At 33.9% G+C, this 17,635-nt stretch overlaps 1 protein-coding gene across 6 annotated transcripts in view; it reads left to right on the top strand.

Moving 5' to 3' along the window:
- WDR17 (WD repeat domain 17) overlaps positions 1-17,635 on the top strand; it is a 95,644-nt gene that overhangs the window by 12,863 nt on the left and 65,146 nt on the right. For 4 of the 6 annotated variants that reach the window (XR_013763960.1, XR_013763961.1, XM_079141029.1 and 1 more), the window contains exon 4: positions 9,123-9,245. The exons of the other annotated variants lie outside the window; for them this stretch is intronic. Coding sequence is in view for 2 of the 4 variants with exons in the window: in XM_079141029.1 (XP_078997155.1) it covers positions 9,180-9,245 (66 nt within the window). In the remaining 2 variants the exon portion in view is untranslated. The remainder of the gene's footprint in view (positions 1-9,122; positions 9,246-17,635) is intronic. 6 annotated transcript variants of the gene reach the window in all.

Below are 17,635 nucleotides of genomic sequence, written 5' to 3' on the forward strand. Positions count from 1 at the left end.
CACCTAGAGACTTGTGAGTTAATTTTAAGGACATTTTACTTCTATTAGTTTACCCAATTTAAATTGAACCTTTTTAAATCACGTGAATTAAAAATATTTGGATCCATTTTTTTAAAATTTTAATTTTTATGCGTGCTTATATTTAACACAAAAGCAAAGGCCTTGTAATTTATCTCCATTGCAGTGTAACAGATGTTCAAAAATAATTCTAGTGTTGGATAAAAAGAACTGCTCAAAAATCATTAACCTAGGTATGTAGGATCAAAATTGTGAGCTCAAAAATATAGCATTTAAGAAAAACAAAAGTCCTAGAAGAAAATGATAATGGTCATTAATTAAAGCATGAGAAAATGAGAAGGAGAGAAAAGGTGAAAGGGAGAAAAGTATTCTGAGTTGTAGCCCAGGAGAAATTTAAAATGGACACTTTTTTTTTTCCTTGGGTTTGAGACTGGTCTCCCACTGAGCCTTCCTCCATTTACATTTCAATGTAAGCCTTGACTGAGATCTGAATCTGAAAGGGGCTAAAATGTTCTAGCAGAGACTTGATGCTTAGGTCCTTTTAACCCTTTTCCTGGTTAGTAATTAATTTAGGTTTGGAGGCAGAAAATTGTCAAACAATTATCTCCCACTACTTGTGGGGAATGGGGCTGCTTATATTACATGGGGAAGCAGGGGAAGACGGAGAAGCAGGGTCTAGAGGCACTTGAGTCTGCAGGAAGAGCTAAGAAGCAAGAAAGAAGAGACTTGAAGATAAGAAATCCCTTTCCATCTGCCCGCTCGCTCAAGGAAGCTGTGTGCCATTACACAAACAGATTTTGATGGCTTTAAGTACCTGGGTTAGGCGAAGGTTCCCAGGGTGGAATCTGCCAGATTGGAAGACCCAGATTCCATGGTGGGGACTGATACAGCCAAGTCTGTGGCTGGGACGCCCTGAGGCCAGAGTACTGGACTGGAGATGAGGGGCAGCACATTGATTGTGTCGTCACACAAGCACCAAGGTGTGTGCCGGGGAAAAGCCAAGAAGAGTTGAGGACCTGATATCAGGGTTTTTCGAGTGCAAGTGCGCAAGCGCGAGGTGAGCCTCAACCCTGAGAGAATCTCCACCATAAAATCAGGATCCACCCGGCAGATAAGACTGACTATAGGGGCCTGCCATAACTATAAAAGTTGTGGCTGGGGGTACCCCCGCCCCTCAGCTGCCTCGAGGGTATAAATCGGCCTAGGGGAACCGGCCTAGAGGACTCACCAATTTGAAGTCCGGTGATGAATGCAGAGCAGAGCATCCGGGAGAATGGAAGGTGGGGCTGTGTGTGTGGGGGGGGCACTGGGGCTCAGATGGGGTTCCACTCGCTTAAGAGACAGTGGAAGATCCCATCCCAAGTCATGGCACTAATGTGAGAAATTCCCACGAAACCACGCCGAACACGAGAAATCACATAAGGCAATTTATTAAGCAAATAGAGTGTCTCCCAGGGTAAGAGAGAAAATGAGAGGAAAAGAAAGAGAGTGAGAAAGGGCGCGTGGTAGAGAGGGTGTGAAAGCCGGGAGGATAGAGAAAGTGAGGAGGAGAGACAGAAGAATCCATAGCATATTTTGTATCAATGTAGATAGAAATTTTACTCCATGTCCTAATGTCATTGTCTAAGACTTTTTATTATCTGGTATGATGCTGTAGTAGTAATGTACAATTTTTTTCTTTCTGGTGTTTTTTGTTTGTTTGTGTGTTTGTTTTTGTTTTGTTTTTGTTTGGTTTTTCCCAGTACTAGGTATTGAACCCAGGGGCACTTTACCACTGATCCACATTCCCAACCCTTTTTAGTTTTGATTGGGAGATAGGGTCTCACTAAGTTGCTGAGGCTGGCTTTGAACTTGCAGTCCTCCTGCCTCAGTCTTCTGCTGATGTAGAATTTTCTTCTATTCACCTTGAACAAATTGATAGAGAAAATACATGAAAAATAAAAATCCTGCTTCCTTTATGCCTTCATCTACAATATATTGCTGAAGAGTTCTACTTCCCTAGGGTACAGGATAATATCTTATCTTTCTCCTAATTTTTTTTTAAGCTCTAGTCACTGAGTAGATATAGGGAGAGACCATGAAGAAAAGAAAGAAAGAGAAAAAGTACTTGATAGAGATGAGCAAGACACAAGGCTATGGCTTGTATGCCTATAAGCAGGAAAAGAGACAGTTGAGAATAGTTATGCATTAGATAGCATAGTATTTGCCATGTGTCTAATTGGGCCTATCTTCTTGTTTCTTTGTATCTTTAGGAACTAGCATTAGTGCCTACCAATGATATATGCACACTATCTGGTGAAACAATGAAATGAAATGATATAGCACATCTCATGGATTAATTGTTTTTTTTTACTAAATAATATATATTATTAATGGGGCAAATACTATATTTGGTTAGCCAAAGTAGTTAACGCCAACCCTGACTTATCCTATTACTGTAGACAATAATGATATAATGTTTGTAATAGCATATCCTTGGGGTGATAAAACATGATAATTATATTTAAAGACAATTAAGAAGGCTATAGTTAATTGACATTATTGACTTCCACTTTCACAAATGATTTGAAAGTATTCATTCTAGGATTCTACCTGAGGTTTGGTAGAACATAACAGGAAAATGCAAAATAATAGTGGTTTAAAAAATTAGAAATTGATTTCTCTCTTGTATTTAAAAAAAATGGAGGGGGGATTGCTGTAGGAAGTTTTCAGGCATTCAGATTTCTCATTCATAGTTCTGCCACCCTTTGGGTGTAACCCTCATCCTTGTGATTCAGGATATTTTCTAGAGCCCAGCAGATAACATTAAGGCAGAGTTGCAGGTGGCAGAAAAAGGATGAGCTGGGAAATGGTACACCCTTTCTCTTAATGTGAGTGACATGTCCTAATGCTATTTGTTGTCAGATTTTTGTGCAAATATAGTATTTAGTAATATGCTTTCTTATTCCTTCAAGTTATTTTCTTTAATATTAGTTTGCATTTTACAAAATGTTTCTCAGAGGACATTTTGAATTTTCTCTTGATTTTATGAAACTAGCAAAGGGGAAGATGAATTTTAGAAAAGTAATCATAAAAAATTAAAAATGAATATATATTTTGGCAACTTATAATTTCTCTGCTGCATCAAACCACTTTCATAAAAATGTGAAATTGTTTTCTTTGAATTTTGTTAGAGACTCCAATTATATTTCTTAGAAATATAGTGTATTTAGAAATTACTTAAAATAGATTTCCTTGAAAAATCCAATTATATTAAATAGTAGTTAACTTGAAACCCCATTTTATAGTCTAAAAACTAGAATGTTTAATTTATGGTGCACCATAATATGACTAGACATTTTAGATTTGTTAAATTGCCCTAACACAAGTCATTTGTTTTTCCTTATTTGTAAATTAGAACAATTTAGAAATTCTGCTTAAGACTGTCATTTAAAATATCAGGAGATGGTGATTCAGTTTTAAATGAGAATGGGATAATATTTTTAAACTGCTGAGAAAAAGGTAACTACACATTCAGTAAAAATATTCTTCAGAAACTGAAGGCAGAATTATAATGTTTTTATGCAACCAATATCAAGCAAATTCATTATTGGCAGTGAATTATTAGCAGGTGGCAGAAAAAGGGTGAGCTGAAAAATGGTACACCCTTTCTCTTAATGCAAACCATATGTCCTGATGCTATTTATTGTCAGATTTTTGTGCAAATATGGCATTTAGTAGTATACATCCTTGTCTTTAAAATTATTTTCTTTAATATCAGTTCATCTGCTTTTACCTTGTTTTTAGCAAAATAGTTCATTTAGTTGTATCCCAAAGCAGGGTTACATTGCAATTTATCTCACTGATTGAGAGGGTCTAGTACTCAGGAGATCTGGGTATGTTTTTCGCACACCTTAACCCCCTTTCATGGCAGCCAGACTCAGCTTTGGATTCATGATTGGCAAGGACTGGGAGAAATGTCTTGTATTTCCTGGAGCAGTGGCAGACCTGTGCTTTGTTTTGGTGCAGGATGGGGATCTGAGATGTTTTCTGTCCCAGCTCCAGAGGCTGACAGCTTTCACTTTTTCCCTTGTCCCAGAAGCATTATCTTTGATTCCTGAGATTAGCCAGGAGGATTTCCATTACCTCCCCCAAAGCAAAGAGGTTTGCTTTCATTCCTTCCTCATTTTCCCTGAGAGTGAGGTTGTTTGTTTCTCTGTTATCTACAATTTAAGGATTTTTCTTCATTTGAGATGTGTAGTGTTTCAAGCCTATCAACCATCTGGTTGTCTTCTGTATGTCCAGGTCCCTGAAGGGGATAATCTCTGATTCTCCCCCAGTGTTTCTCCTAAGCACCCAATTGAAGCCTATGGGAAAAGATTTTACAAGTGAATGCAAATTCAGTTTGTATCTGGAACTTCCAATTATTCTTAACTAATATTCTACCTCACACTTGTTTTTTAGGAATTAGCTGCATTTCTATCTGGCTTTTCCCTACCATATTTTATGGCAGTCACTTTTTTCCCCATGCTTTGTCAAATGTAAAGAGGTAAATATGCCCTTTTTTCAGAGGGACTCACCTTTCTTTAGATTCCTTGATTTTTTTTGCAACCTCAACTCAATTAGTTGAAGAAAAATTCTGCTTTTAAGATCTCTCTCTCTTGCTCTCTTTTTTTTTTTTCTTATTGTAGTATAGGAGTGATGTTTATGGCTCCTTACATTATAAGTGGAAGTATAATTTTTAGTTTTTGTATTTTTGCCTACCTGGTCATTATTTTGTTGAATGCCAATAATTTAATGTTATCTTCCTCCAAAGAGATATCCTTTTGCTTTCAGAAGGTACTAAAATAGGACAGATTACCATAATCTAGTCATTGAATGAATTTCTTTGAAGCTGAATTTCACTCTTTTGAGGGGTGGTATATGTCCATTTCTTTCTTATTCTTATTGTATAGATTGTCCTTACTGGAGGATATCATTTGAGGTCACCTTTTCCTCAGCAGCATCTGAGTTCTAATTATTGTCCCTCTAGCACCATGAAATTACCAGAAGCTATTCTTAGCTTCTCAGGATTTCATTCACTACTTTTATATAGGCAAATTCTCCTAGGGGAAAAGTAGGATACATGTGCGTGCATGCACGTGAGTGTGTGTCCCTACACACGCACACACACACATACACACATACACAGTTTCTAACTTAACTCTGGCCTTCCCTTGTCTCTGAGATCTTGGTCTGAGATTTTACATACTTTTTTCCAGCTTTTCTAGTTGTCCTCAGTGAGAGGACTTTGTGCTCATACACACACATCTTCTGCTTCAGAAGCCAAGTTCTTATAAAGTAATGATTTTCTAATTCTTCAAAACTCAGAATCATTCTGACTTCAGAGTACACTGAATAAACTATATGTCTACTCTCTAACTCAGACTTCCCTTCTGATATTTTTATGTGGGTTTTGAGTCTAGTTAAGATAGAGAACTCCACAGAACTGCGGTGATAAATTGCTCTTGACATCTAGCTTCTATTACTTCTGATTCCTCAAAAGGAACATCTTTTTATATTAAGATTAGACTAATAGGTGATCTGGGATCTTTATCAACTTGTGCAAGTAATATCTTTGGCATAAGGAATATTTACACTTCCTGAGTCTCTTTCATAAGCTCCCCACCTCTCCCTCAACTCATTTAACATGATTTGAGACAGAACACATAGAAAAAATATGAAAGAAATGGTTTAAAATGATGTCATGTATTTTAGATTAGACTCCTACTCTGGTTTGTTGAAAAGGTGATGGCCTATGCTTATTTTATATGTTCACCTAGTTTGTTAGGAAGTTTTAAATAAGTATCATTGCTGTCTAATAAATTACAGGAAACAAAGCTAAGTCTATGAACTGTAGATAATGCAATAGGTTAGAACTTGGCAGGGAGGAATTTAGTAGACTAGTAGACAAAAAGGGTAACTTGCAAATATCAAAATTTCAGAGGATTAGGCCAATATCATGATGTGAGATATTAGATAAAACCAGATAGAAAAAATTTAAATGTAGAATCAAAGTATAAATGGCTCAGAATAAGCCTTAGAGAATAGGCAAAAATGTTATTTTACTTAGAAATTTTAATCGCTGTTTAGTCTCTCATCATTTTTGGACCAATGGGTAGCTGTGGAATGTTGTTTCTTGATATCAGAAGTACAAAGGTATAAATGGAAACACCCTTTCAATCAGGCCCTAGAATTGAAGCCTTCTGACTTCTGCCCACATATCCTCTGGCAAAATAACCTACATGGAAAGACCAAAGACAATAAGCAAAAATACATAATCTACTCACTATGAAATTATGGCAAAGGTACAGATGCAAAGAGGGATATAAGAAAATAAGCATCAGTAACCAGACCATGCATGTTACTTGTATGTTTGGATATTTAATGCCAGCAGTAAGTTTTTAACATTGCAGAATCCTTTATTTCATTATCTTTATTTTACATGGTGGCATTTAGCATTTGATTTTTGTCATTTCCTTCCATCACTAATTTTAATAGGTAATAAGTTTTATTACAGATTAAGCTAAATTTATGGTTTTAATAAAAAATTAATTAGATGCAAGGACATAGATACAGAGATGCAGAGATGTGGAAAAAGTGCCATCATAACTCTTTCCTCCTAGTCTCAGTTACTGCTAAGTAATCATGACATACTTCCCCTCTGAGGTCAATTAAAGGTTTCAGCTCTCCACCCCAGGGAGGCATGAGAGTTGAAACCTATTTACAGTTATTACACTAAAATGATCAGATCCCATCCACTCTCAAATACCTCGAGTACAACAAAGAAATAATTTTTTAAAAGCAAGGTTAACATTTAATCTTGGATAACATCATGTGAGATATTTTTCTTTTTCTTATTTCTTGGAAATATAGTGAATAGTATTCATGAAAGATATCAAGCAATAAATATTGGGTGCCCTATAAACAGGTATTAATTTTGATTTCACTGGATTTATGTTAGTATAATAAATGCACAATTAGTGCTTAACATCAGTACAAAATATGGTTACTAATTAAGTTTGTATTTTGACCTTAAAAAAAATTCCTAAATGATTTCCTTCCTAGAAGGAAGTGCAGAGTAATTACCATGGAATTACCAACCCATTTCATTTGGATACATTTCTTTGGATCCCTTCCAAGTTTTAATAACATGTGCCTTAAATTCATGTGACATACCACTGGATGGCAAACATTCCTAGCATTGTGTCAATTCACTCATCATTTGGTATCTTTTATGCAAAGATGAATAAAGCATGATTCTTTACATTTATAGCTACACAAATAATCATTATCTATTGCTTACAAATATGATAGTAAGACAAATGAGGACTAGGAGGATTTGAAAAAGACTTCAAGAAAGGATATTTAAGCTGGATCTTGAAAAAGAGGGAAAAAACACATTCTTCACAGAAAACAGGGTGGAAAGGAAGTACAGCCCAGGCAAGAGCATTTCAAAGGCTCAAGGCATGATTCTAAAAGTATAGAACAATACATGTTTGGGAACGGCAATAAAAGCTGGGAATCAATAAGTAACCCATTCAGTAGTCTGAATAAAACATGATGAAAGGTTTCATTAAAAGCACTGGTATTATGGATGGAGATAGGCCTTTCAAAAAGATATTTTAAAGGTAGCTTGATAAGACTTCAAGATCAGATGTAATAGGAAGGAGAGGTGACATTAATGAAAGAATCAAAGACAGCTTGATGTTTTCATCTCAGGTTACTGTTTAGAGTATAGCAGTCATTGAAATGGGGTGTGCAAGATAAAGAATGGCGGTGGTAGAAAGGGAAATCTCCCTTGGAAAGGTGTTAGGTTTTAAGCATGTTAATATGTATGTGAACAAGTGGAAGTCTGAGGGAACTAGGTTTAGGAGGTAGCTTTAACTAGAGTTTTGGAGTTTGGGTTGAGTACAAGTAGGTTAGGTTGTATTAGGAGAGAATCTGAAACCAGAGAGGCAATGGCAAGGTGTTTAGAGTGTTTGGTCCAGGGTTCTCTTATATCTAGGTAATAAAAACATGTGGCAGAACTTAGTTCAAGAACTGCAAGTCAGAATACTATGAGCAAGAGACTAGAGGCGACATTGAAGAGGACTGATGATTCCAGAAGATAAGGTAAGACAGAAGACTCAAACTGAGCAGATAGGCAGGAACAAAGGACTCTGCAAAAACTAGGAGGACAGGGAAAATATGGTCCATATTCCAGGAAGAAATCAAAATGAAAGGAAATTAAGCAAAAGACTGCCAAGAGCAAGAGCCAATTCCCAAGCATTTTGACCTGAGGCTTCAAACAGATATTGAAAATACTTCTAGAATATAAGGAATTCAGTACAGATAAGACTGTTTTCAACTAACTACAGTGATAAGTATATTTCATACAAGTGTATCTTTCTATGCCAGAACAAAAGCGGCCTTGCTTTTTTGATGTGAAGGGGAAACACTCAAATTTTTCTTTCTCATTTTCTTTATGTTTCTCCTCTGTCCCTCCCTTCTTCCCATTTTTTCTTCCTCTTTTTTTTTCATTCTTTCTCTTTTCCTGCCTGAATTCCTTCCTCTCTTCCTCCTTTTCACCCTCCCTACTTTCTTCTTTGACCTCTACACATTTCAAAGGTTTGAAGAGTGGTCAGGAAAAGATCACCTGGAACCTGTTGTGTTGGGTGAAGCATCTAAACCTTATAGATATTCCAAATATTCTCCTGTATACCTTTTAACGTAGAAGCTTTATATATCCAATTTTATGTGCAACTCCTGAGGTTGAAATTAGAACTAATCTTTTGCTTCCTGTTTTATGATTTTTCTTTTCTTTTTTTTAAACTAAGTTCTAGAAATCATTTGCTTATTTCTTGCAAAAGCTAAATCTAAGATGTTTTTTAGAATGGCATTCTCTGGAACTATGTAACAAAATTATTTGATTTTTTCTTATTTTAATATAGCCTTATATTTTCTGACTTAGTATTCTTTTCACAGATATTATTATGGTAAACTATTAGAACTGTTTGGGCTGAAATTTTTTTGCAATATTAGCCTCTCCACAAGGGAGATTATGGTAAAGCTTGTTTGGTTGAAACACATTATTGTTACTTTAGGTGCTGATTATTCTGATGCCGAGTTTCCAATTGCCTTGATTAAAGTAGACACATACTATGGCTTGGATGACTTACATTTCACATTGGTTTGAGCAAGATGATTGGTATGAAGGACTACAAAGAGTAAGATATATTTATGTTGTGATTTTGATTTTCTGTGATATTTTTCTGCTTTTCTTCTCATGTAGTGATATTGTTTCAATAATATTTTGGACATTTTTGTATTCCAGAAATCTGAGGGTGAATAAGACAGTAATTTGATAGTTTTAAAACAGAAGAATATGATTTATAAAGATAGTTAAATACTGAAGAAAAGGCATTTTTTTCCTATCCTGATTTCAGATGAATTCTTAATCATGTTTTCAGATTGTCTTCTGTCTTAAAATATAAAATAGCATTTTGTATAATGAGATTAATGTGTTAAAATAGCAATAACTTGAAGACAGTCATTTCATATGAAGAAAAAGATTTAATAAAATAGAAGTTAAGTGTATGCTAGTACCACATATTAAAATAAAATTATAAAAGGATGTGCAAAAAGTTTTTGAGAAAGTATGTTATATTACACCTGAAAAATTTTTAGGCAATTAATTTTGTTTCAAAAGGAACTGCATTGTTACCATGGCAACTTTTGCATAGTAATTTGAAAATAGTATTCTTATCTCTTGTTGCAATAGTAAAAAAGAAAAGCTATTTAAAAAATACCGTGTCAAAATGTATTTAATTTAGAAAAATATGATTTGTCCTTTATTTTTTTCATCATCTTAATGGGAAATTTAGTGTTATTTAAATGAAGACTATGTGGATTTTTCTCTTCATTTAATTGTCAACTAAAAAGCCAGAATATCTTTATACTGTTTGACCACATTTTTCCTTATTGTTGTTCCAAAGCATATGCTGTTAAAGATGTGCAGTACTTTATTTTTTTCCTCCCTTTTCACATTTCCACTCTAATCATATTAATCACATGAAGTTATTTTCTCCTTAGTTTGTTTTTAATTATAAATCCTTAGTAGGGCACAGGCTCTTTGTTTTATATTTTTGTAGATACTTTTGCTTTTCCTCTTCTTCATTTTTTTCTTTTAACTGTGGAACAAGCTGGTAGACATCTCTGGAGCCAGTAGATATCTGCCTCTGAAGAATGAAACTCAAACTGTGAATTCTGAAACATTCTTCAGAAAAGAGATTGGTAATTAGTGAGTAGCTTTTATTCTGAATTTCAGTCACATCCATGATTGATGGAAATATTTCATCTTATGAGTTTAACAGTAGTGTTCTAAGCCCCTCTGACTGACACACACAAGCACACACACACACACACACACACACACACACACACACACTATAGTGCTTGGTATCATTTGTAATATATGAGCACATTTTAAATGTAATAGCAAGTGCATTTTTGATATTTTGAAACATCAAAACATCAGGAGGTATATTTTGGCTTGGTTTTGCTTTGTTCTCAAGTATAGTCCATATGTTTCTCCATAGAGCACATAGTGATGATAGTCTAATTTGGGAAGCAAGGGTGACTAATTTTAGTAAAAATGCTTCCTACTAAAATGTGTGTTTCCAAGCGCCTTTGGAGCAGCTCATGGAGATTATGAGGATTCAGAATCTCTTTCCTTGCCCTTTACTATTACTATGGGCTTCTCTAAAGGAATTCTTGGTTTTGAGACATATTAAAAGAGGAGTTATTCTTAAATAAGTAGTCCTAAATTTCATATGGTCTTTGTGAGTTTGATCCTCTTGCCAAGTTTTGATAAATTCTGACATACACATAGATGAGAATGAAGGTCCTATTGTAAATGAAGAAAATTGGCACAAGAATATTGTCTTCTTTTCATATAAAAATTCAGATTATTATTTTTAGGTTATATGTTTATACATTTATACATATGTATATCTACTGTATAATCATTCAGCATAGGAGATGTTTTGAGTGTTTTTAAAATGTTCTCAAGATTCATTCCATCAGTACACCACAGTGAATCTCATGATCTTGTATATTCACAGAAAATTAATTAAGAAATTAAAGCTGAGTAAATGGCAGAAAGATCAATAGAGGAAAGGGAGTTTGGGGTTGGTGAGAGGGAAGGTGAAGGAGATGTACTGGGGTCTTAATTAGAACAAGATATATTTCATGCTTTTATGATTATTTCAAAATGGATTCTACTGTCACATATAATGAAAAAGAACAAATAAAAATAAATAAAATGTTCACAAGAAGATACAAATTGGATTTTTTAATTAAAAATTATAAATTAGCAATACAGTGTTCAAAAATCACATACAAGTATGAATTTAATCCTTAGAATACCAAGTCCACATTTGTATTCTAACAGTATTAATATTCATGACATTATTTAATAATATAAGTTGAAATATTAAATGAACTTGATTTTAATATACTTCTGAAGTTTGGTTTAGGCAGTATTGTGACTCTCCATTATCTATATTTAAAATTTTATTATAATCATTTCATATCATAATAACCTTGCCTGTTTAAAAGTCAGCTTTTTTAACTATACAAAACTTATGAAGATGTTCTCCATTCACCTGTTTTTTTCCTTTTTATTCACTTACCATGCAAAACATATTCACTATATGTTCTCTATCAAACCTAAGAATGACAGTAGAATTTGTGTGTGTGCGTGTGTATGTGTGTGTGTGTGTGTGTCTCATATGGCATGAAATTGAAACCAAAATTAAAATTTAGGTTAAAAAAATTTAAAAAGTACACTTGCAAAGAGTGGAGTTGCCGGGTTACTGACACTATCAGTTACCTGTGGGATGACACAATGTTCATACTTTCTTCATGAATCCATTCCAAATCTGCATTATTCAGTAAACTGCAATGTTTATCAGTTCATCAGTAAAGTACATGTGTTATTTCTGGGCCAAAAAGTTTAATTCCTGAAGTAATAAATGTTTAAATGGACATGAAAATTCTTTAGTTGTTCACATAAAAATGAAACATTCTGAAGTGAGCATAATAAAATGTTTATAATTCATATGAAATATGTTACTTGTCATAATTAAATGTTTACCCTTATATGTGACATATTTTGAAAATCACATAAAAGTATGAATTTGATCTTTAGATTTATATTTAAAAATTACAACTATGTATTTCAAAATATATCTTCCATTGAATATTTTCTATTTCCAGTAATGGTGAATCATTAATTGTGTAATCATTCATGCTGATAACAAAGGTAGTCAAAGAAAATTTCTGGGCATTTCATCTCTTTGGCAACTGTAGATAATCACCTAATAAAAGCTATATAACTATATATTTTATAATCATTGAGAAAATATTCTAGAAGCTTCAAATTCCAGCAGTTGTTGAATACATAATGCAGATTTTTAAATGCGGTGGAATTTATATATTTAATGATGCATGATATGTTTTTATATTTCATTCAAAATCTAGAATTTTTAAAAGTAAGGTTTTGTCCTATTTATTATTTTAATGACTGGTTTAGACAAGTTAGTCAACTCTGAACTTTAGAAGGATTTAAGTTCTTGAACTGTAAGACCTATAAAAACTTTTTAAGAACAAAAGCATCCCATATTTTGTGCCAGCATGGAGGTTCTTATACACTAATTTAGAAAATGTGAAAATATTAGATCAGGATGTACTGATAGTTTAAGTAAGAATGTATAGGCATATATATTTCCAAATACTTTATTTACTTATGATAAATAATAATTTAGCAGAGGGACTTTGAGAATCCAATCCAGTATGTAAGAAGCATAGAAATCACCACTCCATCCTAACCAGGAGTAAAAAGATGAACAAATTGAAAAATCAACAACTTCTAGGTCCTTTAGAGAAGTGGGATCACAGGGAAAACCATTGCCCTTAGAATTAGACAGACAGGCAGGCAGACAGATAATCATGACTTTTTGAAGGAGAAACCCTAGAGCAGAGGCCTCCCTGGAACTATTGCCATGGAAGGAAAACCTGAAGTATAATTGATGAATTGCTAAAGGCACAGTGTGGACAAGTCTGAGAGTTAAAAATTCTGGAAAACCAGTGATAGACTGTCCCCACGCTTTTGTGAGCTCCATTTTCAGGAGCTCTGCCAAGTGTTCACAGTGAATATGGGAGAAAATTTCTCTCTTGCTTCTGGCAGGGGAAAAGGAACTATTTGGATTATACCAGGGCATTCTGTTCTTCTTAACAAGACTTACCTGCCCTCAGGAGAAACATCTTACCAGTGTCTTATCTGTGTGGGGGAAAAAAACTCAACACCAGTCTGCTTTAGCTTTTCACATTGAGCAAAGGGGAACACTCAACTCTTGCTGCCTCCAGCCGTCCTGTTCCACCTGAGGAATGTAGTGTGAAGAACTGAAAAGAACTGGTCAGAGACATGGATTCATCAAAAGACTGAGACCCAATAACAGAACTAGAGAGTGCATCCCCAACCTCCACACTTTAACACTGGATTGCTAAGAGCTTGTTTAAAGCATTTGCTCTCATATGATACATCATGTCCCTTCACAAAAAGCTGCAAAACATACTCAGAGGCAAAATGCAATTTGAAGGGACAAGCATCAGAACCAGTTATTATTCCTCCCCAAAATGAATTACTTAGGTGTAAGTTTATGTATAATAGCTAGTTAAGGAAAACCATAAAACTGTGAGGAATGAAGTCAAAGAAGAGCTACATAAATGGACACTCAATGTTCATGGATAAGAAGATGCAATATTGTTAAGATACCATTTCTTCCCAACTTGGTCTAATAAAGTCCCAATCAAAATCCAACTAGCTGTTTTGTGGATATCAATAAGTGGATAAATATTCTGGTTAGATATCCAGAATAGCTAACTTGATATTTAAGGAGAACAGAATTTCAGTATTAACACCACCTAACTTTAAGACTTATTATAAAGAAATTGTGGTATTTACAAAAGTATACACAAACAGAAAAAGAATAAGAAGCATAGAAACACACACACATAAATATACTCAACTGAGCTTTGCCCAAAGAACAAAGGTAATATTGTTGTGCAGAAAAGCAGTCTTCTCAACTAATGGTGACAGAACAACTGAATATACATACATAAAAAATCAATCTAGACACAGGCCTCACACCTTCTATAAAAACTAACTCAAAATGGATCATAGAACTACCTTTAAAACACGAAACTCTAAAAATTCCAGAAGATAACATACCAGAAAACCTAAATGCTTATGGATTTAGCTGTGATTGTTTAGACACCAGAGGTGCATTCTGTGAAAGAAATGATGAATAAGCTGAACTTCTTTAAAGTGAAAAACTTCAGCTTTGTAAAAGGTGAGATCTGGATAGTAAGACAAGCTACACACTGGGGAAAATGTTGCAAAAGACATATCTAATAAAGGGCTTTTATGCAAAATATACATAGAACTCATAAAACTCAGCAATAAGCAAATGAAGAACCTGATTGAAAATGAGCAAAACACCTGAGCAAGTACCTCATCAGAGAAGATATGCGAATGGCAAATGAACATATGAGAAGATGTTCTGAATCATCTGTCATTAGTTTATTGCAAATTGAATAATGATGAATGACTGCATACCTATTAGAATGCTCAAAATCTAAATACCAAATGTTGGCAAGGACATGGAACAATAGACACTCTCATTCACTTCTGATGGAAATACAAAATGGGTACAGACACTGTGGAATACATTTTGGCAGTTTCTTACAAAAGGAAACATGTTCATATCATACAAACCAGCAGTTTCACTCCTTGGTATTTACTTAAATGAATTGAAAACTTACATTCACAGAAAAACCTGTACATGGATGTTTATAGTAGCTTTATACATAATTGCCCAAACTGGAAAGCAGTCAATATGTTCTTCGATAGATGGGCAGCTAAATAAACTTCATGCAAACAAAAGAATATTATTCTGTACTAAAATGCAATGAGCCATCATGCCATGAAACCACTCGGAATCTCCCTGCCTAGACAACAATTGCACTAACAGAATCTATCTGTCCGATATAATTATTTTGGAATTATTTTGGACTACCAAAGTTTCTGCAAATTCCAGAGAAAGACTTGGATGTTAAATTTCAGTCAGTTTCAACTCTTAACATAGTAGCAGCTACTTGTTCTCTATCTCAAGCCCTATAGTAGGAAACTGTGCATATGTTCTAAAAGTAGCTTGCATGAACAAAAGCACCCTGTCCTTTAGATATCAGGGATAACTTCTGATCACTAACTGTTGCTTCTGATTATAGAAATAGACACAAGCAGGCACTGTTGCAACCTTCCCCCATTGTTGCAAGCCCCTCCCTCAACCTAAAGTGATCAATAGGATTTTTTTTTTTTTTTTTTTTGGCATGAAGATTAAATCCAGGGGTGCTTTACCACTGAGCTACATCGCCAGCCCTTTTAATTTTTTTTTTTTTTTTTTTAGACAGTGTCATGCTAAGTAGCTTTGGGCCCCACTGAATTGCTGAGGCTGATTTTAAACTTGCCATCCTCCTGCCTCAGCTTACCAAATCATTGGGATTATAGGCCTGTGCCTCACCACCTGGTTAAAGAGACTATTAAGGAATGGTGCCCCCTGCCTTTTAACTGTTAAGTGTTTTTTTGTTTTTGTTTTTTTTCTCCTTCTACCATTTTGGGAGCCAGTCATTGCTGACTGGAAAATAGAAAAGCAACCACATATGCAGAGAAAGTTACTCTGAGACTAATCCTTGACAAAGAGCAAAACCAAAAGCAATAAATAAAATAATAACAAAAAAAAAATAAGCAAACCCAGGAGAAGATGGAATATCTGATTTCTAGAGTTACCACATTATTAGATTTAATTATCCAGTTTTCAACAACAAAATAATCAAAGTCCTACAGAGAAACAGGAAAGTATAGTCCTTTTAATGGAAAAAATAAATAAATCAAGAGAAAATTTTCCTGAGTAAGTTCTTATGGCAAATCTATTACACAAAGATATTAAAAATAACCATTTTAAAGCTGTTTGAGGAACTAAAGGAAGATGTGAAGAAAATCAAGAAAAAGTATATGAACAAAATGAAAATATTAATAAAGAGAAAACTATATGAAACTGAAATTCTAGGATTGAAACATAATAACTGAAATTTTAAAATTAATTAGAAGAATTCAAAGGCATATTTGAGCAGGCACAAGAAAAGTATCTGCAAATTTGAAGATAGAACAGTGGATATTACTGAGTCTGAAGAATAGAAAGAAAAAATATCAAAGAAGAAGAGTGACCTAAGGGACATCATCAAGTAGACTAACATTTTCATATGTGAGTTCTAAATGGAGAATTTGGAAAGAAAGAATATTTAAAGAAATAATGGCTAGAAAACTAAACGGCATAAATATAAACTTCCAAGAATTTTAGTGAACTCCAATAAGTCCACATTGAGACATTATAATTATGTAATTATAATTTAAAACCAAAGACAAAGGGAGGATCTTAAAATCAGTAAGAAGCAACACATCACATAAAAGTTATCCTCAAGAAGATAATCAGCAGATTTCTTACCAAACACTCTGGAGACCAGGACATAGTAGGCTGATGTATTCAAAGTGAGAAAAGAAAAAAAAATTGTCAACAAAATTCCATATCTAACCAAACTTCCTATCAGAAGTGAAGGAGAAAAGTAAGGGAAAAATTAGAATATACCCAAACAAACAAAAACTAAGAGAATTCATTACCAGTAAATATTCCTTGGAGTAGATATGCTCAAGGAATCCACTTAGGTGAAATGAAATACACTAGACAGTAACTCAAAAGCCCTATGAAAAAAACCCCAAAAATCTCAATAAAGGTAGACATATGGGTAATCACAAAAGCTATTATTTTGAAACAAAGATTTATAACGCTACTTATTGAGTTCCCCATGATTTATGAACATAAAATTTAAAAAGATACTAGTCTACAAGTTGTATTGTTGAAACTTTCATTTGTGATTCAACATTTCATTTCATATTAATTTGAAAGACTAATACATTTAAAACATTATTTATGATTTGTGGCACATAGGCATCTACAACTGAAAGGCATAAAGATAGAGTAGCAAAGAACCCAAATTATGTATTTTTTTGAAGTTAAACTGGTAAAAAATCAAATTAGTACCTTATATATTTAGAACTTAAAATGTAATCCTCATGGTAGCCACAAAGAAAATAGATGTATAATATAACCAAAAGGAAATGAGAAAGGAATTCAGAGTATCCCTTCAAAAATTAAATACAAAAGGTAACAGTAATGCAGGAAATGAGAGACCAAAAAAAGAAAAAGAAAAAGAAAAACTTTAAGACATATTGAAGACAAATAAAAAAATGAAAAAGGTAAGTCTTTCCTTATAAGTATTTATAGCCATCCCTCAGTATTCATGGGGGATTATTTCCAGGACCCTCCAGAAATAACATAATCCATTGATGCTCAAGTCTTTCATATAAAATGTCATAGTATTTGCATATAACATACACACATGCTTCCATATACTTCATTTTTTACTTTTGTTTATTTAT

Source organism: Sciurus vulgaris, assembly GCF_902686455.1.
Source record: "Sciurus vulgaris genome assembly, chromosome: 5".
NCBI lineage: Eukaryota > Metazoa > Chordata > Mammalia > Rodentia > Sciuridae > Sciurus > Sciurus vulgaris.